This window comes from Sus scrofa, chromosome 9 (genome assembly GCF_000003025.6).
Source record: "Sus scrofa isolate TJ Tabasco breed Duroc chromosome 9, Sscrofa11.1, whole genome shotgun sequence".
NCBI lineage: Eukaryota > Metazoa > Chordata > Mammalia > Artiodactyla > Suidae > Sus > Sus scrofa.
In genome coordinates, this window is record NC_010451.4 from 114,428,766 (window position 1) to 114,451,748 (window position 22,983).

At 39.0% G+C, this 22,983-nt stretch overlaps 1 protein-coding gene across 15 annotated transcripts in view; it reads left to right on the plus strand.

The window, feature by feature from the left end:
• DNM3 (dynamin 3) overlaps window positions 1-22,983 on the plus strand; it is a 542,471-nt gene that overhangs the window by 165,984 nt on the left and 353,504 nt on the right. For all 15 annotated transcript variants that reach the window (XM_021063640.1, XM_021063637.1, XM_021063646.1 and 12 more), the window contains exons 8-10: window positions 3,408-3,543; window positions 6,083-6,150; window positions 9,482-9,620. In XM_021063640.1, coding sequence (XP_020919299.1) covers window positions 3,408-3,543; window positions 6,083-6,150; window positions 9,482-9,620 — 343 coding nt within the window. The remainder of the gene's footprint in view (window positions 1-3,407; window positions 3,544-6,082; window positions 6,151-9,481; window positions 9,621-22,983) is intronic.

A 22,983-nucleotide genomic window follows, 5' to 3' on the forward strand; every position in this document is an offset into this window, starting at 1 on the left:
ATATTGGGCCTTGAATCATTGTTTTCGTGAAGAATAATTGCTGATCTTAATTCTGTTATTATAAATTTAATCAATTGACCTTTCCTACACCCAGATTTATTGTGTTTTTATTTTTGGGGCCAGTAAATAAACAATACCAACAGTGAAAACTCAGCAGTTTTTTTTTTTTTTTTTTTTATGCTTAGTCTTTACAAGTGGGCTAAGTTTCTGCTGAAAATATCATCTGGTCTCACTTTTACTTATTTTTTATTGTTCAATTATTTCATGTCATCTATCTATGTGTATTTTTCAGTGCAATGAGAACCAAGGATTTAACTTAAAAAATACAGACAATAAGGGGACATTTAAATTTCTTTTTACTTTTTGGTAATGCTTTTTAATGTAGCCCTTTAAAAGCACAAATGTGAAAACTGCCAAGTATCTTTTTACTTCTTTATGAAGTAAAGTACTTCTTATCCTCGGGTTATTAGATTTATCCCTGAGGGTTCTTAGGTTAGGACACAGAGTTGTTGGAGAATTGCCAGGCCCTTATGTCTTTTACCCTCATTCCTCCTTTCAGCCCCTTTCAGTTCCATCTGTCCTTTTATCCTTGTGCTGCAACTTGCCTCAAGTCTCTCTCCAGCAGAAGACCCCCACTGACCAGCTTACTTTCCAGGACACCTGACGTCCATCTCTAAGGATGATGCTTACCACTTCTTGTGACCCCTTACTCCTTCTGCAATCTTGTAATCAAAATACCCTTATTCTGGCCTTTAAAATGCACAACATAATTCCTTTTCTTTGTGCAGAGGTTTCTAAATGTTCCGATTACTTAAGTGACATATTAAATGCATCATTGTATCTTCCTCCATTAAAAAATTGTCATATGTAGAAAAGAATTTTTCTTGGTTTTGAGTATGTCCTAGTTTATCTTTTTCTTTTACTCTTGGCTTTGGTTAAGCTCCTATTAAAACCTCTTCAAGTTACAGAGAAAGGAAAATTATTTCTGTTTAGGCCCTAGGTCATCATCAAAAGAAACTGTTCTCTTTGCAAAGACTGGGCCTTGCCTCTGTAATTCTATTGGACTCATATTACAATTTTCTGCAGCCAGATTCTTCCCTTGTAGGGAACTGATTCAGCTCCTTTCCTTTCTTTCTTCCTCCTCCTTCTCTCCCTCCCTTTCTACCTTCCATATTGCCTGCTCTTTTTTTTTTTTTTTTTTTTGTCTTTTTGCTATTTCTTGGGCCGCTCCCGTGGCATATGGAGGTTCCCAGGCTAGGGGTCTAATCGGAGCTGTATTCTCCGGCCTACGCCAGAGCCACAGCAACGGGGGATCCGAGCCGCGTCTGCAACCTACACCACAGCTCACGGCAACGCCGGATCGTTAACCCACTGAGCAAGGGCAGGGACCGAACCCACAACCTCATGGTTCCTAGTCGGATTCGTTAACCACTGCGCCACGACGGGAACTCCTTGCCTGCTCTTATCTCTGTGCATTACACTTGATGTCTGGCCCTGTGCTATCCACTGGGGCTTCAGCAAGGGATAAGATTTTTGCCTTCAAGAAGACGTCATAGTATAGCAAGAGAAACAGACATATAAGTAACTTTGTTAAAATCTGATAAATGCTACATTTCTGGTAATTATAAAATATTAAGGAATCCCAGATGAAGAGCAGTTACATGGGAGTAAGAGTACGAATTCAGAGAGATCCTGAAATATGGGAGGAGTTTGTTAGGTGGCAAAAGGAGGTTAAGAGAATAGTGTGAACCTCTGAGCAGCTTGTTCTAGTCGACCAGGTGGCTGGGATATAGGATATGCAGAAAGCAGTGACTAGAGGTAAATTTTCAAAAGTTTCCCAGTGTTCCTTACCTTTCCAGGTGTTTCAAATTAGATTAACATTAGCATATACATGAATATAGCTATATCCAATTATGGTCTAGCTTTTCCGACCTAAATATTTGCAGTTACCTTTTTTTCTTTTTTTTTCTTTTTTTTTAAAAAGGGCTGCACCTACTGCATATGGAGGTTCCCAGGCTAGGGATCTAATTGGAGCTGTAGCTGCTGGCTTACTCCAGAGCTACAGCAACGCCAGATCCGAGCCATGTCTGTGACCTACACCACAGCTCATGGCAACGCCAGATCCTTAACCACTGAGCAAGGCCAGGGATCGAACCTACAACCTCATGGTTCCTAGTCAGATTCATTTCCACTGCGCCACGACAGGGAGTCCCTAGTTGCAGTTACTTTTAATTCATCCATGATTTTGATGAAAGAGCATAAAAGATGCAAACTTTAGATGGTTTGAATTGTGTTATTAGGTTTTGAATTTGAAAGTAGTGCCAGTATGTCAAAATTAGAGTTTCTAAAGCTAGTAATCACAAATACAAGTAGTCAGTTTTCCCCTATAATATATGTTTTTTGTATCAACCACCCTGAGGTAATTTATTTCTTCATTGATCTTATTGAATACCTCTTCTATGCTGAGACAGGGGAAGTAAATAAAATGCATGGTCCTTGCCCTTAGAAGAGGGACTGATAAATGAACAATGGTGATATACTCTGCTAAGTGCTTTGTTGAAAGTATACTGAGGAAGCTGAGGAGGGAGCCCTTCATCCGGGTGGCAAAGAGTGGTGAAGGTGGGTAGGACCATGGGTCATGGGATGTTTCCTGGGAAAACTAATGCTCGAGCTGAGTCTTGACGGACAGATGAAAGTTAGCCAGACAAAGAAGCACAAGGCAGAGCAGAAAGGAAAACAAGTGTAAAAGTGTAGAGACTTGGTGCATGTGGGGAACTGTGATACAGCTTGGAAGCTGAGTGGGGATGAGTGGTAAGAAACAGGGCAAACAGGGCCAGACCATGGAGAGTCTTAGGTGATGGGGTCAGGAGATTTAATTTTACTAAACTCTGAGGAGTCATTGAAAAACAAGGCTGGTGCTAGTTGTAAAGGTGCATGGGTGGAGGCCACAAATTTGCATTGTTTAGCACAGTGAGGTCTCTGATGCTGGGGCCCAGAAAGAGAATAGCTCATGAAGTGAGACAGTGGGAGACTAAGTGATTGTGATGCCACAAGAGTCATGGCTCATTTGACTATTATACATCAAGTTGTATTGCTTAACTTTCATTCTTAATTTAGGTGTTTTTAAATACCATTTCATGTTTGCAACTAAATGGACAGAATGCATTTAATGACACAGATGTTTCAAATATATATCTTTTAAATTAAATGTCTAAAATAAATCTTAATAACGTGTACTTCATATTGTTACATTTTGCATGCTGAATAGAGTGCAATGTTAATTCTGCCAGTAGGTGCCACTAAGAACCCCAGGAAAAGAATTTTGAGGGATAACCGTAGCAAATTAAAATGAAAAACATGAAGCCTTGTAACCTTAACTTAAATTTATTTCTCTTTCACAATTATAGGATGGTTCAGCAATTTGCTGTGGACTTTGAGAAGAGAATTGAAGGGTCAGGGGATCAAGTAGATACACTGGAGCTCTCAGGGGGTGCTAAAATCAATCGTATTTTCCATGAACGCTTTCCTTTTGAGATAGTAAAGGTTAGTACCATATATTGTTCTTTTTCCCTTTGTCTCATTTCATTTCTATGTAACTGTTCATAAAATGTTATGTGAGTGGTATGGGACTAAGGTGATTCTTTAAATGAAAGCCTCCACACTTAACTAATGAAATTTAGAGAGCAATATTTTCTTACTGATTTTATTTAATGGAATTGAATGACATTTGAAATAATTCAACAACTGCTAATTGGTTCCTATGATGTTTATTTATTGTCTAATTAATTTCAAAATATTTCTTGAGCACCTACTGTGTACCAGTGAGCTAGGTGCTGGGGATCAAGACAGAGACACCGTCTGGTGGGAGAAGGCAGAAAATTAACAAATAGGCAAAGTAGGAATATATCAAGTATATTATTATGTAGCATAGTGTGAGAGAAATGGGAGATGGATAGCCACTTTGGGTGGAATGTTCGGGCAAGGTCTCTCTGACTGCGGGATCTTTAAAGCATGACCAGAATGACATGAAGAGGTCAGCCGTAAGGATCTGGAGGAAGAAGGTTGTCCAAGGCCAGAAGTCAAAGACAAGGCCCTAAGGCAAGCACCCATAGAGCAGGTGAGGAACCCTTGAGGCTGGTGCAGAGCTGGTGAAGGAGAAGGTAGAGAAAACGAATTCAGAGGAAGAATGTGCCCAGTTTAGGCAGGGCTTTCTAGGTTGCTGTGAGGTGTTTACATTTAACAATGGGAAGTCAGAGGAGAGTTTTAAGCAAAGGTGTGACCTGATTTGGTTGGTGATTTAAAAAGAACACTATGTGGATTGGATTGTAAAGGGACAAGGGTGGATTCAGGAAGACAAGTAAGGTGAGTTAAACAGCAGGGGCAGAGCCGAGGTGGATCCCTTTCTGTGGGGCCTGAAACCTGTATAATTTGGGGGGCTCCCTTGAAGAAGAAGAAGAATACAAAATTATGAACACACAGGCACAGGTCTTGGAAGGAACTTATGCAAGGAAGAAGCCCTAAAACTTATAAACTTCTTTAGCTTTATAGTAAAAATGCCTCAGAAGAGAGGCTTGAGAGGAGAGGTGCATTTGTGATTTTGATGGTAATGGCAGTAGGAGTTGGTTTGATATGGGAGATGCAAGAAAGAGACGAGTCAAGATGACTCCCAAGATTTTGTCTTGCAAACTGAGAGTTAGTGCCCAGAAGAGGAGGGGAACTGAGGAAAAGCTCAGTGTTAAGTTATGAATCAAGGGTTCTGTTTTGGGTATGTTAAGTTTGAAAGGCCCAATAGGCAGCTGCATAGTTTTAGGGACCATGTTACTTGCCTCACATACGGAGGTGGGTGCTTATGTCTTGGTGTAGGAGGCTGATGGGTAAATAGACAGTTTCATTAAAATGTGCTGATATATAAAGTGATAAACTTCAGTACAGGGTGCTATGGAAACACAGCCCGTGAACATGAATCCCAGCCCAACAGTGTAAGAGAGCCTGGCTCCTGAGCTCAGTTAAGAAGGATGAACAGCTGGTTAAGCAGGAAAGGTGGGTTGGGGTTGGGGGGAAGATTGTTCCAGACAGAAATGGAGGAATAGTAAAGGCTGAGAGGTGGAGGCACAGGATGTGGATAGGGAACTAAAGTGATTCCTAAAGTGTGAGGGGGACAATGGACATGCAGAGGCTGGAGAGGCCAAATCTCAGAAGTCAGCGACTGAACCAAATTTTCTCTTGATATCCCTTCTAGTTCTAAGCTCAGTGGCACTTTGATCCTACTTCCAAATAAATTTAAGTTACCTAGGACTTCTGGGAAACTTTTATACAGTAATCTATCCTGTATTGGATTGGCAAAATATTATTAATTTCCTCTTATAAAGAGGCTTTGCATTCAGATGGTTAAAATGTCCAGGGAGAAAAGATAACCATTGTTTTTTTTTTTGTCCTTTTAGGGCCGCACCCACGGCATATGGAGGTTCCCAGGCCAGGGGTCCAATCGGAGCTACAGCTGCCAGCCTACGCCACAGCCACAGCAACGCCAGATCTGAACCATGTCTGTGACCTACACCACAGCTGACAGCAACACCGGATCCTTAACCCACTGGACGAGGCCAGGGATCAAACCCTCAACCTCAGGGTTCCTAATCGGATTCATTTCTGCTGTGCCATGACGGGAACTCTGAGATAACCATTGTTAATCTCAGCATAGCTGCACTGCTATTGTACATTGGGTGACACTGTTATTTGTGTGTTTGTCTGGAAATACCTTTACTACATTCAGCAAAAGAATGAAGAATTATATATCTCACATGAATGGCCAGCTTTGTGTCCAGAAGGCATCCTTTATGCATAGCACTCCTTATCTATAATAGAGTTAAAATCCATTGCAGTAAAACTTCCAGAAATCCCTAATGTTCTGTGTTGCCTTGACTTTATGTAAACTGATGTTTTGACCATCTGGGTTTAGGTTAGGAAAGACATGAGTATCCATTTATTAATGATAGAGTCACGTTATTCTCATTCTTTAATATTCAACAATATTATTATTCAAAAGAATTAAGTGTCATAACTGTGGTTCATTTTACATCTGCAGATGGAGTTCAATGAGAAAGAATTACGAAGAGAAATAAGCTATGCAATCAAAAACATACATGGTATCAGGCAAGTGCTTCACATTTTCCTTGTCTTCAGTTCAAGATACTAAAAAAAATTAATGTTTATAAATGGCTAGTCAAGTAGCCTTTTCATCATCTGAGCAGAGTAGAGTATTGAAGTTTGGTGAGAAATAGGAAATCCTCATTTGGGTTCAGTGGTAATTTCTAGTATGGTTATACTCCAGTCTTTTTTAGTTAAGCAACCAAAACCCTTTCTGCACTCACAACACTGTGCTCTGAAAAAGAGGAGATTTACTGATGAGCAAAACCTTGTTCTTCAGGGCTGTACATTTTAGGGATGGAGGCCAGATTTGCTCGTAAGTGATATAACTGATCATTACTTACCCAGAGACAGGACAGATTAATTTTGACCGGATTTATGAAGCAAGGTTGGGCAAGATTAATGAAGGTGGTTACAGTAGAGTCAAACCTTGCCTGTTTAGAGAACAAGAATGATTTTAACAGGCTTAGGTGCCTGTGTGTATACACATGGGGTTGGGGGTGGGTGGTAGGAGGCAATGTAATGAGATGTGAGAGGATGGAGATTGTTGAGGCTTCAGCAGAAAAGAAGGGGTTGAAAGTGTAGGGATTACTGTGAGCCAAGGCATGGAGGTGGCGAAGGGCAACATGTATTCATTGAGCAGGGAACCATGTGTTTGGACTGGAGTTAGGAATGAAGATAGGGGGGCAGAGAGATGTGAAGCTGGGAGTAGAACTTTTGCCTAAATTCACTTGTGTGTAAAGTGGGATGATTCTTTAAAGAACTGGGATAAGAAAATAAATGAATTTAAAGCACACATTTCTTGACTTCATGTCCAGTGTAATGGAGCATAGGTTAAATTGAGGTGTCCTGAATTCAAGGTAAGAAGACTTAGGCTGCCTACTTCATGATATCTCACATGAAGGAGGGGTCCCCAGTCTATTGGCTGGTTGTATCTCAGCTTCTGCCTCTGGGCCAACTCTAGACTGTTTTGGAACAGAGGCTGATACAGCAAAGATGGACACTGAGTATGCATGTGATAGTGATTTTCCAAAGGAGTTATTCCATTTGAATTATCTACCCTTTCAAACTTTAGAAAGTCTGCTTGACAAGCCTCAAATAAAATGGGTAAATATGCATTCAGAAAGTAAAAAGGAGAAAACATCTACAACTACATCTGAAGCTTTTTTCTTAACTGTCATCAGGTTTCCAAGTTCCCTCTCCCTCAAATCTAGAACACATTTGACATAGAAACTACGTCTTGCTTTTTAGCTGGGCAGAGCTAGTATTCCAACATGTCAATCTGATAAATGCAGTGGAACCAAATCACATTTTTTGAGGGGATCATAGAGTATTTTAATTTAACCCAAACAGTACTTTTACTTGGCTTTTACAACTCCTTACCAGTAACATTTTTGTCGAATATAACTGCAAAATCCCCATAATTCAGGACTGTAGATTTCAGATTTATGTGCACACTAACAGAAGAGGTTTGTTGTTACTATTATTCTGGAGTTAATTTGCCTACAAGATGATAAGATGTGCACAATGTCCTGCATAAGACCTACTAATAGTGTGATTATTTAAGCCCTTAAATACAGTTAATTTGAAAAGTTTTGTTCCCAGTTGATTCGGTTAGATATTTGAGTAATAGAAACCATCTTTACTCACTCACAGAGGACCTGGTGGTCCTTCTTTGTTTTGCTAACACTGAGTGCCAGTGATGAGCAAAGGATCCCTCCTTGTGGGGAAAGCAAAGATAAGTACAATAATGACTCTTCCTACCACTGTAGTAATAGGTTTAAAATATGTGCTCAGACCACTGCAGTGCAAAATAGGATGTTGGGGTTTGGGGAAGGAAGACCTTGTCAGTGGCAGCACTGAAGAAGGCAAGCTATAGGAAGTGGTTGCTTTTGATCCAGTCTTTGAAGCACAGGTGGAATTTGGACAGACTGAAATTGTGGGAAAAGGTGAAATGAATATCATAGATGAAGGAGACACAAAATATGAGGCTGAATATGTTTGTGGAAAGGCAAATGGCCTGGTTTGGCTGAAACATAGCCTGCATGAAAGGAAAGAAGAAAATAACTACAAAGGAAGACAGGGGAAATTTTTTAATGCCTGACTAAACTTCTTTCCCCAAAGAGGTACCATGAAATTGAATGTTGAAGGAGGAGAAGGTAATCAGATGAGGGGGAGTGAGGAGGGTCTAGAAGGGGGAGAATCAACTACCAGTACCTGGAGCCTGCATGACTTTGTGAATTTATAATAATAACAAATGATAACAAAAATGGGCATGGCACACATCAGGCGTCAGGGTCCCTCTTATTACAGCTGTTTCTCCATTGACCTTTTGTTTAAATGTGAGTAGTCACTTTTCACTCTTTATGAAACACATACGCACATATAAACCTGCTTTCCTGAGCTCATGCACAGCAGCAGGAAAGCATCGTTATGATACCAGTTTGAATTAATTCCAGCAAAATGAAAAGATGCTTGATTTTTGTTATCATTTGTTATTATTATAAATTCACAGTTTAGGCATTCTGGCTCCCAAGCTGGTTCTAGTCAAATGCCCTATTTTTCCTCCAGAACACTAGGGCTCAAACTGGGAACCACTGAGCTCACTATAGTATAGCTCTCCTGGAAAGAACAGATTGTTTAGTCCAGGAAGACTGCTATGTCAGTGTTCAAAAAGTGAGAATCATTTCCTACCTCAGAAAAGTCAAGAGAGGATTGCTTTTGGAATACTTTAAAAATGGAAATGTAAAGATAGGATACCATTTCTATTGTAGCATTCCTTTTTATTGCTGTGGAACACTGAGCTGAGACAAATGACAAATACTAGTTAGACGTTACAATCTGGACTTGAAAGCATTTTAGGAATTGGTTTTAGGTAATGGTAATTGTCTGTAAATGTATTAAAGATAATATTACAAATTATACTGTGGATATGATAAAAAAAAAAACTTTGTAACTTTTAAACAAGTGTATTTGTGGAGTTCCCACTGTAGCTCATTGGGTTAAGAATCTGACTCATATCTATGAGGATGTGGGTTTGATCCCTGGCCTCACACAGTGGGTTAAGGATTCCATGTTGCCTCAAGCTGGGGTATAGCTTGCAGGCATGGCTTGGATCCTGTGTTGCTGTGGTGTGAGCCGGCAGCTGCAGCTCTGATTCGACACCTAGCCTGGGAATGTCCGTGTGCCACAGGTGCGGCCATAAAAAGAAAAAAAAAGTAAATAGGGTATTATATGCTTACTTTAAGTAGCATGCTAGTTAAAACATTTGTCAAAAGAGTATTGAATATCATTCAATTTAAAATATCTAACATGCTGCTTTTTTTCTTATACTTAGGACAGGGTTGTTTACTCCAGACATGGCATTTGAAGCAATAGTCAAAAAACAAATTGTAAAGCTGAAAGGGCCTTCCCTGAAGAGTGTAGATCTGGTAATACAAGAATTAATCAACACTGTCAAGAAGTGTACCAAAAAAGTAAGTTTGAGTTACATAACTTTCCAACCAGTAACTACGTGGCTTCCCCATCTTTCCGACCCTGCCTCTCTTTCCCTGACCCCCTACTTTGTCACAGAAGGTTGTGTGTTTGCTCAAGAGGAAGGTAGCGAGAAGTACTCAGGGGGAATTGCTTTCATGATAGATGGGCACGTTGACTTTAACACCCCATTCCAAATACGGTTGCTTAAACCAGAAAGCATATAGAGTATATTTGAATCAGCTACTTGCATCACTGTTGTCTTAATCAGATAACGTCACTTTAGAACAATTAGGTGACTGCTCTAAGTCAGTTTTGCCTACGGTGCACAGATGGGAGTAATTGATGGGGAAAGGGAATCATTGATACCGAATGTATTGAAAGGTAATTCTTTTCATTTTTAAATGAATTCCACTTGAACCTGGATGTTCTGGGAAGGGGTGTAGTAGTGAAGAGCCCAGGCTTTGAGGTCTGGTTATCTAGATCCAAATCCTGGCTCCACTGTTTACTTGCTGCATGACCTGAGTATCATGCTTAATCTTTGTAGTCTTGTTAATGTCTCTGTGGAAACGGGCATAGTAGTAATAATTATAATAATAATATCACTGCAGTGAAGATTAAACAGGATGTTGTCTGAAACCCATGGGGCACTTAACATATTGATTAACCACAGTAAGGGCTCAGTAAATGGTTAATTTCTCAGTGGCTATAGTAGCACTCAGTATTTTTCGTCTTATAGTATGTATTGACTCTATGATGGAGAGCAGTGGGGGAGAGACTTCTCAATCTGGGGGCTCTTCACTGAGGAGCTTGGAGGAATTGTACTGGATTCCATCCATTCCGTAGGGACACGAAAATATAAAAAGAGAATTGGAAAATATAAAAAGAGAATTAGTGAGGATGTTAGGACAGGGTAGGCCTCTCCTTGTGACAGTTAGCATTGTTACTTTGATCATTTTTTGAAAATAGGTATACTTTTAACTTTGTTAGCTTTGTTACGCTTCCCTTTCTGTGTGGCTTCTATGAGTGACCTCCCTGAAAAACTGGTAGTAAGAAAGACAATGAGAGACACAGAGCTAGAAATGAGTATGAATTTTGTTTCCTAGTTACCTGGCAGAAAAACTCAGATACAGAAAAGATGTAAGTACTGAAAGAGGAGAGCAGGTAAAAATTAGGAATTTAGGATTGTTAGTACTAAAAGAAAAATGAGTTAAACAGAACTAGCTTGGGGACCAGAAGTGGCTCTAGAGCTTCAGACCCCTTTTCTAGACCTCTTAACTATTCTTACACTTGTTCCTTAAAGTCCAATTTTCTCTTCTCTAAGATAGGGAAAGCCATAGGTGTTAAGGAACTGAGGAAAGGTGAAAAAATGCAGAGGGAAGAAAAAAAATCTCTCTGCCAGATCTTCATTTGGAGCCTTGAAGCCATTTAATAATATTTCACATCCCTGCTGTCCTTGCCTGTACCTCAAAATGCAACCAGTCTCATCATCTCTGTAGTATTGGCCTCCTTATATCTGACTTGGTGAATTAACCGATAATTGCATTCTCTCCTTAAACACAGGGATTGGCCCCCTGAGCACACAGATGTCTCCTTTAGCTTCTCTTTACGTTGTCCATGCACTCCTGTTCCCACCTGTTAAACTTTTTCCCAATGGCCCATGGTGTTGTGGTTGTCCCCAAACCTGATTAGCCAGTTGTACTTATTATTTTAATTATGTAGTTTAAATGAAGAGCAAATAAATTGACCGACTAAGAAAAGACTTTGAATTTTGTTCCTATAAAAACTCAGCTTGGAAATGATTTGATAAATGTTTGCTGCAAAGCTTTGCCTAGGTGTGGGTAGAACAAGGTTCAAAGGATGTGGGGGGCATTATAAAGATCTAGATGGGCTCTGCATTCAGAATATTTCCCAAGTGTCTTCAGGTTTCCCCTCTACTTTAAAGAAAGCAAAACTGGAAATCATAGATGAAGGATGTGGTTTATGTAAGACAGAAGACACATAACTACAGTCAGCAGATCCATATGCAGAGAACAGGCCTTGGCCTTACATCAAAAGATTGGCACATGTGTGTACATTTATGTTTTAAGTTATATAAAGTGTTTATGGTATGTATGAATCATTTTTTTTTTATCATTTCCCATTGTAGCCAACTTACTGGAAAACCAACAGTCGGTCCTGATGGCATGGGATGAGACAACTTGTTCCCGGACTTTTTGGCTTTTATTCTTTGCTCTCCACTCTTTGAACCTCCCTTTCCATTAAGCTCTCTAGATCAGTGGTGGTTGTATATTTGTACTGTCTTCTCAAAAACATTTTATGTGTTGCCCTGAGTAAAACCCAGCTTTCTCCTTGAGATTATTGTTTATCCTGGAGCTCCCTTCACTGAAGGATATTTATTTGGCCCAAACTCAAAGAACCTAAGGTCCTGGATCAGGCATGGCCTACTTCTCCCTTTGTGGCTTCCAGACATTATTTGTTCACCTTCCTATAAAAGTCTCCTTTAAGGGCCAGGTATTACTAGCTCTGCTACCCTTTTCCCTTCTATTCACTGTCACCATCAAATCCTGTTGACTCCTTGCATTCATCAAGGTAGTTAGAACATGGCTTACATTTTTCTCTTCATCCTAAATTCACCTTCAACTTGGGTGACTTCAGCAGCGGCTTTTTTTTTTTTTTGTCTTTTTTTTTTTCTTTTTAGGGCCACACCCACGGCATATGGAGATTCATAGGCTAGGGGTCAATTGGAGCTATAGCCTCTGGTCTATACCACAGCCATAGCAATGCCAGATCCGAGCTGCGTCTGTGACCTATACCACAGTCACGGCAATGCCAGATCCTTAGCCCGCTGAGCGCGGCCAGGAATCAAACCTGCGTCCTCATGGATGCTGGTCAGATTCGTTTCTGCTGAGCCATGATGGGAACTCCTTGTTTTTTGGAAATCTTTGATTCCAGTGTTTCTCTATTCATTCAACACTAGCATCACACTTCCATGACTTTTTCTGGTCCTTGTCATTGTGGAAAAATATTCTACAAAGAGATTCTTCAGAAATTTCAAACTCAAAATCTAGGATTTTGAGAATACTGATTATCCCCTTCTACCCGCTTTAAGGTTTTAAATCTGTTGGAAAATTAGAAGAAAAGCTTAAAAAAATTGAAATTTAGTCTCCACTTTGCTGCTGATAAATCTAGATTGGAAGACATGGCTGGGTCTTGCTGCTGAAGTGGGAGACCCCTGTTAGTCCTTCTCCAGCAATAGACCTCAGAGCCCACGGTGGTGGGGAGTGAGATGTACACCCAGAAGCAACTCAGCATGTTTTGGCTTATTCACGTCGAGGGGCCTCTATAGTGAGAGTCTCATGTGAGCAGTGACATGGTGTGCCCACCCCACGTGAGAGCTGTGGGCCAACACCACCTGACCTATCAGCATGCCATCTTTTATCTTTTCTCTTTTTTCTTTCCTGCAAGGTGGACAAAATAACCAGAGCTTCTCCCGTAGTACTTTCTCAAGAGGGCAGAAATATTGGTGGAATTTCCTACTTTATGAATGAGGCGTGAAGGATGTTGGGGAGAAGGAAAGGAGAGAGCAGTTCTTCCCTGTACCTAAAATTCTGCCACAGGCTCCTACCCTTTCAACTCTCTCTCACTCCTATAACCAGTCATTAAACTCAAAGAGACCTTTAGACCTTTGGCTTCTGTTTTGTTTTGTTTTGTTTTCTAGCTACCTGTTTCTTCCTGATTTTATTATCTTTTCTGACCATTGTATCAGTCTGGGCCCATCCAGAAGAGAGAAATCACACAGGAGTTTGCACAGGGAACACTTACTATCAAAAAAAAAGTATTAACTATAACAGGAATTTAGAGAAATGAGGGATTGACTAGTAAGTTAAGAGCATGACTGATTATAGGGATAGAAGCTGTAAGGAGCAGGTGCTAAGGAACATCCAGGGAAGAGGGCCCTGCCCAGGGCTAAGATTGGACTTCCTTGAGGAGGGCACAGATGTGGCTTTCTGAATCACAGGAAAGTTGCTGGAGTGTTATGCTGTTGAACATGCTGGAAGTCTGACTGCTCTCTGGAACATGCTGGGAGAGAAAAAGCTGTCCTCAGGGAGGTGTCTCACAGGAGGCACTCTGCTACCAACTGTTCAAGGTGGAAGTAGGGGTGTGGACTGGGGGAATGTGGCTGCCTTGCACTGCAAGAGCCTGCTCCAGCCTACCTTTTCCTTCTGCAGCACCTCTCCTGACAAAGCTTCCCATGGTGCCAGCCAGCAAATGAATACTACTTAAAGGGTCCAGAATTATTTTTACAGAGCGGGCAAGAAGGTTGAATTTGCAGCTGAGAGGCATCACATTGACAAACCAGTACATTTACCTTTAACTTTCTGATCTATTACTTCATTCCACTTGGATTAACTTTGCCACCCATTGAAGCTCTAAGCCTGGTCAAATTTATTCTTTGTCTTTATGCCCCTATCCCCCACATTGCTGAAGAGCTTGGAGATAATCGCCTGTCTGTGTGGATTAGTGTCACAGTCTATCCAGTCTTCAGCATTACATTAGTTAGTAACTTCCAGTGATCGCCACAATAGTGAGGTTAAACTTTTAACACTCCAAGATGCTTTGCTTATCACTTTCAGTAATGATTTCACAGAGAAGATAGGGGCTACAAATGGGAATGTTGATTTCTAACCCCCAAATTTACCTGTATTCCCAGCCATGCTCCTCCTTTTCTCTGTCTCTGTGGAAGTATTAGTCTCGACCAAGGCTGGGCTTCTATCTGTCCTCTCACATCCTTAAGGAACTTACTCTTTGGATTCTTCTGTTTTCTGAATCATCACTTTCTCCATCACATTTGAAAATAAATCAATATATAAATAAATTTATGTCTCTCAACTTAAAAGTAACAAAATCATGTCCTCTGCATTATTCCTCTCCTTTTCTCCATGGCCAACCTTCTTGGGGAAAAAAGTAGTTTATGCTTGCTATATCTTTACTTTCTCACCTCCAGTTAACTCCTTAACCCTCTGAAAGTTGGCTTCCATCCACCACTCTATGGAAATAACTTTGGCAAATGTTAACCAGAGACTTGATTGCCAGATCGAGTGGACACTCTTATTCCCCTTACTGTATTCCACTCCCATTTTGAAGCTGATACCCTTGTCTCTTGGGTTCTCATCCATCTTTATCATGATTCTTCCTTCATCTCTTTCAAGAGTTTATCCACCTTTGCCTCCCTCTAAATACCCAAGTCCTGCAGAATTTGCTCCTGGATTTTCTTCCCTTCTCTTTCCCTTTCCCTTGGCAGATTGTATCTCCCATAGTTCAGCTACCACTTAAATCATTGCCGATTTTCAAATCTGTACCTCCAGCCCAAGCCTCTTAATTGAAACTGTCTGCAGTCTACTGCAGCTACTTTCTTTTCTTATTTAAGGCCCTAAACAGTTTTTTCTTCTCAAACTAAATTACTCCAGTGGCCTCTTAAGTGATCTTACTACTTCTAGTTTGGTCATCTTCAAATTCATCCTCCTCACTGTTGTCAAAATGGCCCTTCTAAAATATGTGCACATATTTTGCCTGTCCCCTCAAAATTATTCCAGGGCTCCTTATATCTTAAGAAAGTTCAAGTCATTTACAATTATGTTTACTTTCACCATCTGATCCCTGAATCCAGCTACATCTGTTGTCACTTTTTGCTTGCTTCAGCCATTCTAAATGACTTGTGCTATTCACAAAAATTTTTGGTGCCTTTAACATTTGCACATGTGATTTTGTTTGTTTAGAAAATCTCCTTTCCCCTCTGTTCTTCACCTGCTGTAACCCTTCGATTTTTAAGATACTGCTCAATCATTATTTTTCCTGCAGGGCCTTGGTGAGCCATTTCCTGGTCTCCATGCTCACTCCCTTCTCAGTGCTTTAATTGTTGCCCTGTATTTACCCCTATCATAGCAATTATGATACTGCATTACAATTTGTAATTTATTTGTTTAGGAGAATGCCTCCTCTTGCTGATTTATCTTTGTATCCTGGACACCTAACACAATAACTAACTCTACATAAGAGGCATTCTAGGAATTACCTTCGTGGCTCAGGGATTAACGAAACCAACTAGGATCCATGAGGATGGAGGTTTGATCCCTGGCCTCGCTCAGTGGGTTAAGGATCTGGCATTGTGGTGAGCTGTGGTATAGGTCTCAGACAAAGCTTGGATTCTGCATTGCAGTGGCTGTGGTGTAGGCTGGCAGCTGCAGCTCCGATTCGAGTCCTAGTCTGGAAACCTCCATATGCCACGAGTGTGGCCCTAAAAAGACCAAAAAAGAAAAAAAAAAAAGAGATTCTATAAATGGTTATTAACAATTTTATTTTATTTATTTATTTATTTATTTATTTATTTATTTGTTGTTGTTGTTGTTGTTGTTGTTGGTATTTCTTGGGCCGCTCCCGCGGCATATGGAGGTTCCCAGGCTAGGGGTCGAATCGGAGCTGTAGCCACCAGCCTACGCCAGAGCCACAGCAACGCGGGATCCGAGCCGCGTCTGCAACCTACACCACAGCTCACGGCAACGCCGGATCGTTAACCCACTGAGCAAGGGCAGGGATCGAACCCGCAACCTCATGGTTCCAAGTCGGATTCGTTAACCACTGCGCCACGACGGGAACTCCCCTTATTTTATTTTATTTATTATTTTTTTTTTTTGTCAATTTTAAATGTTCTGTAGTTATCCTGATGCTAAAGAAATCTGTACTTGGTTTAAAAAGAATATTTTAGTCACTCCTTTTAAAATGATAAAGTTTGGACAGATTTTCTTTCAAATATCTATACTCTTCCTTATTCTGCAGTTTGGTGTTCTTGACTTTTGGCCTTATTCTATTTTCCACTTCTTTTCCTTTAAAACAGGTCTAATTAAAATCTTCTGCAAAACAAAATAATCCTAATTAAAGTTGAATATGCCAAGACTTAATTACTTGGCCACTTTTGAAGATGAGCCATAGATAAGCTGACCATATAATTTATTGTCCAATACAGGAAATGACTGAGGTTGAAAGGGGGAGTGATTGATACTTTCACTGGAGTGATATGCCCAGGCAATCTGAAATGTATAGTTACTCTCACTGTACTGTGAATATATGTATAGAAAGAACTTAAACCAGTATTTTCATTTATAGTTCCTCCTGTTGAATTTCTTATGTGTAAAATATTTAACCTTTTTTCTTAAGCCACATAAATAAACATCAGTGAAAAACACGGGATTTTGTGTGTGTTCATATAACAAAGCTAACCTAGGGGAATACACTTTTTGGGTGTTTTCTCACTGTTGTCTCTGGGGCACTGGAGGACAAGACAGGGATATTCGAGTTTTATGAGCCATTTGGCTTCACTCCAGGGACATCTCAACTGTGGAATTTTTCTGGTGGGCATCATCTTTCAGCTGCTTTTCTCTACCTCCTCTTATCCAGAACTTCTTTGCAGTGTCTTGAACAGCTTTGCAGGAAGCACTGAAAGGAACATCTTGTTTTTTTTAAACCACAGTTTAGCAACTGTGCCATTTATTGGACTCTTGGGAAGTTGCATTCTCGGATCACCATCATACCAATTAATTGATTTTTTTCCCCCCTGCTTAGAAAAAAGAAAAAGCTTTTGCAAGGAAATAAAAGAGATATGTTAGTTGTCTCTTAGAAGTACTGGGGAAGATTTTTCATTAAAAAGTGCTGTTAGAAGAAGTGCTGAATTTTGTGACATGTTAGGTAAGTAGCTATCTGGCCCTGAGTACACATAACTAGGCGAGTGATCCAAAGACCTCATCATGGTTTTCAAGGCCCTGCATGATCTTTTCATCTCTCAACTCCTCCCGTCTCCTTCCCCACAGTTCACTCCAGCTACACAGGTTTCCTCGTTTCTTCAACAGGTTAGGGAGATGTGATGGCAAAGCCTTTGCATTTCTCATTCTCAGTGTTGGAAATGCTCTCCCTCAAGATAGCTACATGGGTTGCATCCTAGCTCCTTTTAGGTCTCTTCTCAAATGCCTCATAATCAGAGTCTTCCTCTGACTTTTCTGTCTGTAATTGTACATGCCTCTCTTTGAGCACACACACACCACTCATCTACTAAACTTTTTCTTTGCAGCATATATAACCACATAATTTACACCATATATGTCTTTTGTTTTTGTTACTGTTATTGGACAGTAAAGGGACTTAGAGAACGTAAACTCTGGCAAAGTAGGGACTTGGTTTGTTAAGCTCATCCCTCTGTTCACAACCCCTAAGTGGCCAGGTTTTCAATAATAATTTTTGAATGAATAATTTAAAAGATAAAGGAATCATATTTCACTGATATGTCAGGTGTTGATCAGTTTGGGTAAAGTAGCCACTTGAGTACCTTCCACAAAAGTTCGTAGAATAGCTGGAAAGCATCAGGCTCAAGTAAAATTTTCCTTTAGGTCTGGATATTTCTTCTCTGGTTTTCACTCTGTACATAAAGACTTGGATTTCACTTCCTCTAATGCTGGCTGTCCAGTCAAACATTCTGTGCTGTGCTTTGCATACAGCAGATGTCTCCTGTAATGGGCCAAGTACTCGGGTTTCAAATCCGGCTGAGTTTTAAAGTTTGAATCATTTATTGGGTTTTATATGAAAATCAGTCCTGGGACTTGACTTTTAAGAGATAGGAATCTCACCCTTTAATTTCACAATTCTCTAAAAGATTAGTGATCTTTGCAATTAATTCTTAATTTATAATTTACCCTGGCCCCTGCCTTTCCTCTTACCGTCTGTATGATTTTTCTTGTTCAGTTTTAAGCACTCAATAATATGTCTACCAGAGGTAAGTGTGGAAAGAATAGCAATGAAAACCTGATTATTGTCTTCAGGTATTGTTTTGACCCAGCACCAACCCCACCTTGCCCTCCTGGCTGGATGTTTTCTGAATTACTTAGACTATGGCTCTTCTGACTGCCTTTCAGCTTTGTTTCACTCAAGGCTGGCCATTTAATTCTTTAGCATCTGCTAAATACCAGTAGCATTCTCTTCATTTCTCTGTTTAGAAGAAATGATGAGATCAGATATGTGATGGAGAACATAATAACTTCGCATATATTTTCTATCACAGACCTCACCATTTCTCTGTCATCTGTAGAAAACATTTAAGGTTTGGGATTTTCCCACTTGGAGAAGGAGGAATACCGTATTTCTTTCTCTCTGAGTACTTTACCCAGGGCTACCTGGATGGGATCTGACACTCTTCCCCTTTTTACCAACTTTACTTGGATCTTCCTTGGCTTACTATCTGCCACTCCTAAAGTATAGAATCCTGTGTAGCACTGGGAATTATATCTAGTCACTTACGATGGAGCATGATAGTGTGAGAAAAAAGAATGTATATATGTATGTGTGACTGGGTTACCTTGGTGTATGGTAGAAAATTGACAGAACACTATAAGCCAGCTATAATGAAAAAAAAAATCAGTATATATTAAAAAAACAAAAAACAAAACAAATCATTAAAAAGAAAAAACCAGAATTTTCCCAGTTACTCTTGTGCAGTTTCTTGATCTCTTAATACTAGAATTGTTGCTCATCTTTGATCACTTTTGTAAATGTGGATAATTCTGTTTTTTCTTTTTTTGTAACAAATGTCTTGTGCCAAAATAGGTATTAACTTATGCTACATACAAATTAAAAGTCACTAGGGGTTTTTTGGTCAGATTTTAATGAATGTAAATGGAATAAAATTATTGTATGATTTATAAGCAGTAAAGCCATTACTGCTACTCAGTTTGTAGTGATTGGCCAACATTGGACTGTTTATAACATTTTGATCAAAATAGAGCCTATATTTTTAGGTCAGCCAAACCAATCAACTCAAGTCATGCACGTAAAAGGTTTGTTCTGATTTTAGTTTATTTTCTCAGTCATGTTTGGTATGGAACTATGAACAGATGGTTACCTAATAACCTGAGTCTCTGCTTAAGGCATTCGACTAGTTACTCTTGAAGATATAGAAATCTTGCCTGGTCTTGTGCGTATTCCAAAAGAAACCTAATAGCCTGGCTCTCATGATCTGATTAATCAATAGTTAACCAATATTATATGTGTATTTTTTTTATTGAATAGAAATGTCTTTCAAGTGATTTTTTTTTTCCTCTAGGGAAAAATGTGGTCCATACTTAAAATTAAATTTTTATATTGAGGTCCCATCAAAATAATTGAACATTACCCTAAATAATACTTAAAACATTGGATTTTATTAAAACATGTTTTTGTATTTAAAACATTTATGGTGCTACTTTCTCTCAAGACATGTATAGTTAAAATTTTCTCTTAGAATTTATATTTAAAGTTTTGATTCCTAAATATGTATGTACTATATTATTTTACCATTGAACCTTCCTTATTATTGAAGAATATTCAATATAACTATAAGTAGATTAAAAAAATTAGAAGTAATTTTTCATTTACTAGATGTTCAGCTTTGTCTGGAAGCTTTCTTGTTATTGGTTAAACATCCAATTGTCTGACTCCCTCTCAGAGCAGATTTAGCCACTTACTGCTTTGTGTTTCTCCTTGCTTTTTATTAAATATTTCTCTTCTATGACAATTTATCTGTATAGTCAACTTGCTCCTCAAGACTGTAAGGTTTTATTATCAGGTGCTTTGATGCAATTTGAGCACAGAGCTGGCCTATGGCAGATACCCAATGAATGTTTGTTGAATGAATGATGTGAAATATATTTAGGAATATAAAATTATTATTCTAATAGCAAAGCCTTAATTCATTGATCCTATATAAATCAATTTGCAGAATATTTAAATAATTAATAAAGGAATCAAAACCTAATAGTGATTTATAAGTCAATATTATTTTGGCATATGTAATTAAATTTTTTAATGACAAAATAAACACATTTTTATTATTGTAAGTTTTTAATTCAACATCCAGAGCAAAAGGGACTGAAAATGATAATGACTTAAGTGGTTGAGGAAATTGGTTGAATCTTAAGAGACGTAGAAGAGAGGTGAGGGATTGAAGTGAGCAAATAGTCACCATCTTAATAAAGCTAAGTTGAGTGTCATGCAGACTGAACCAGAACTTTGCTAAATGAGCTAATGAATGGGTGGCAGAAACCCTACTCAGAAATCATTTTGAATGTCAGTAGGATTTTCTCTTTTTTCCTTCCTTCCTTCTATATGTGTTATGAAGACCTGAGACTGGAGAATTACGTTTGGGAGCTGGCAGTTACAACCAGCATTTTAACTTTTACTCTCCCATAACCTTTTTTACACTTCTACAGACCTTTCAAGATCAACCAGTTAGAAACCATACTGGCTTCATTACTGCCTTTCAGTAATGCCTCCACCTTCCATGGTTTACTGTCTCCTTCAGTGTTTCTCCTCCTTTGCCTCCATGAGGGCAGTTGTTCTAGTTTGTTCTCTTTCCCTTTTGTTTGACTTTGGAATTTAGTCTCATTTACTTCCAGTTGTCTCAGTTGTATATACAAAAAGAGGGCTCTGGTGGGTTCCTTTCCTGGTGAAACTGAACTTTGAAAGATTATGAGACACACACACTGAATCAATCCTCCTTCCAAGGGAAGTAAATAGGAGGGTTCTTAGATGTTTCTACTTCATGGGATACTTTTGTCATTTTGGTCTTTTCTTGACTTATTAGCAGCTGCATACTAGCTTGGGGTCCTTCAGCTATCAAGTATTTAGTTTTGAATAAATATTTATATTGCCACTCTTTGGTGTTTTAGACATAATCTGCTGTAATCCATTTTCTAAATGCTGCTCGAGGCATAACCATCTTACTCAGTGGACAACTGATTCGTAGTAATTGCTCGTGCAGTCACTTCTCTGCAGGAGTGTGGTTCTCTATTATCATAGCTGTCATCAAAAGCAGGTGTGCACTGGAGTGCAGAGGAGGAACAGTTTCTCTGGCCTAGTGCAAACTAATGGTCAGGGTCAGATGTACCACCTCAGTTTGCGTTTAGTTGAGGAGAAGGACAAGTATTCATTAGCTATCCCTTCCATACTTAGAAATTTTTTATATGCCTCACAAAAAATAACTCTTATGCTCTGTATTCTCAGAGTATAAGAGGAGTTCTGGGATGATAGAGCTTTCCCTGGAGAATGTTTCTGAAACTCGAAATGGAAACTCCATTCGTATCTTGAAGTTATTCATGAAATTATCTCCTAAATGAGTACACATCTCAGGATTCAGCTAGGAGTCTTAGTAAGGGGGTCTCATGAAGAAACACCGGGCTGTGAATTTTGAGGTGACCAGTGCAGCTCTAATGATGTAGTTATAAAACTACTCTACGTTCATTGTAGAAAAATGTAGAAAATGTATATAGGAAAAAAATTAGGTGTAAGCCCATCATTCAAAGAGGTTGTCGCTATTGCTATTTTGTAGTATTTATGTAGATCTTTTTCCACGCCCAGACGGCAGACTTACAGCATTAGGTGGTTTAGTGTTTATATGTGATTTCGATCATGATGATTCCATGAAGTAATACAGTTTGTTTGTCTTGCCAAGACATTGATGTGCATCACTCATGCTATAAAGTTGGTGTGCACAATGACCCCGTGACCATGGAGCAGTCACATCTCAGGGAGGCCTAGCTTACAGGTTAGAGGAAATACTATGTACTACAATATTACTCAATAATTTTGGAATTTTTAAGGTTTTGGGCTTTGTTCTTAAAAGATACAAAGGGTGTGTGGTGGCCTGTGACTGTAAGTGTGTGTATACTTGTGTGTAATCTCATTATGTATTTGGTAGCCTGATTATCTTCACCAAATGTCGCATTATAGACATTTTATGATGTTATTAGATATTATTTATAAATTAGTGTTAAAAATCAAATATTAGATATTATTTGGAGTGGCTTATTATATCCCATTAGTGGACCTACCTTAATTTATTTAATATCATTGAATATTTAAAAAGTTTATAGAGTTATGTTTATTTGTATTATTGTTGCTATTCCAAGTAATACTCTGATGCATTTCCTTATTATTTTAGCTCAGAATCCAGAATTAGGTTGATGTATGTGTGTGTCTTAAGATTTTTGATACATATTGCCAAATCGCTCAACAGAAAGTTATTCTCATTGGCATCCCTTCAGCATGTTTAAACAGTGTTAGTCTCAGTGTATCTTTACCTACATTAAGTCTTATAAAAATAATTATGGCAGTTTGACCACATAATACCTATTATCTTTTTTGCATTATTCTGATGATTTGTGCAGTTTAATATTTTTCTTCTGCTTATTGACCATTTCATTTCTTTTTAAATTAAATCATGTTTTTTGCCTGTTTTTATGAGACGTTTGTGTTAGTCTTATTAATTCTCAAGTGCTTTTCACAATA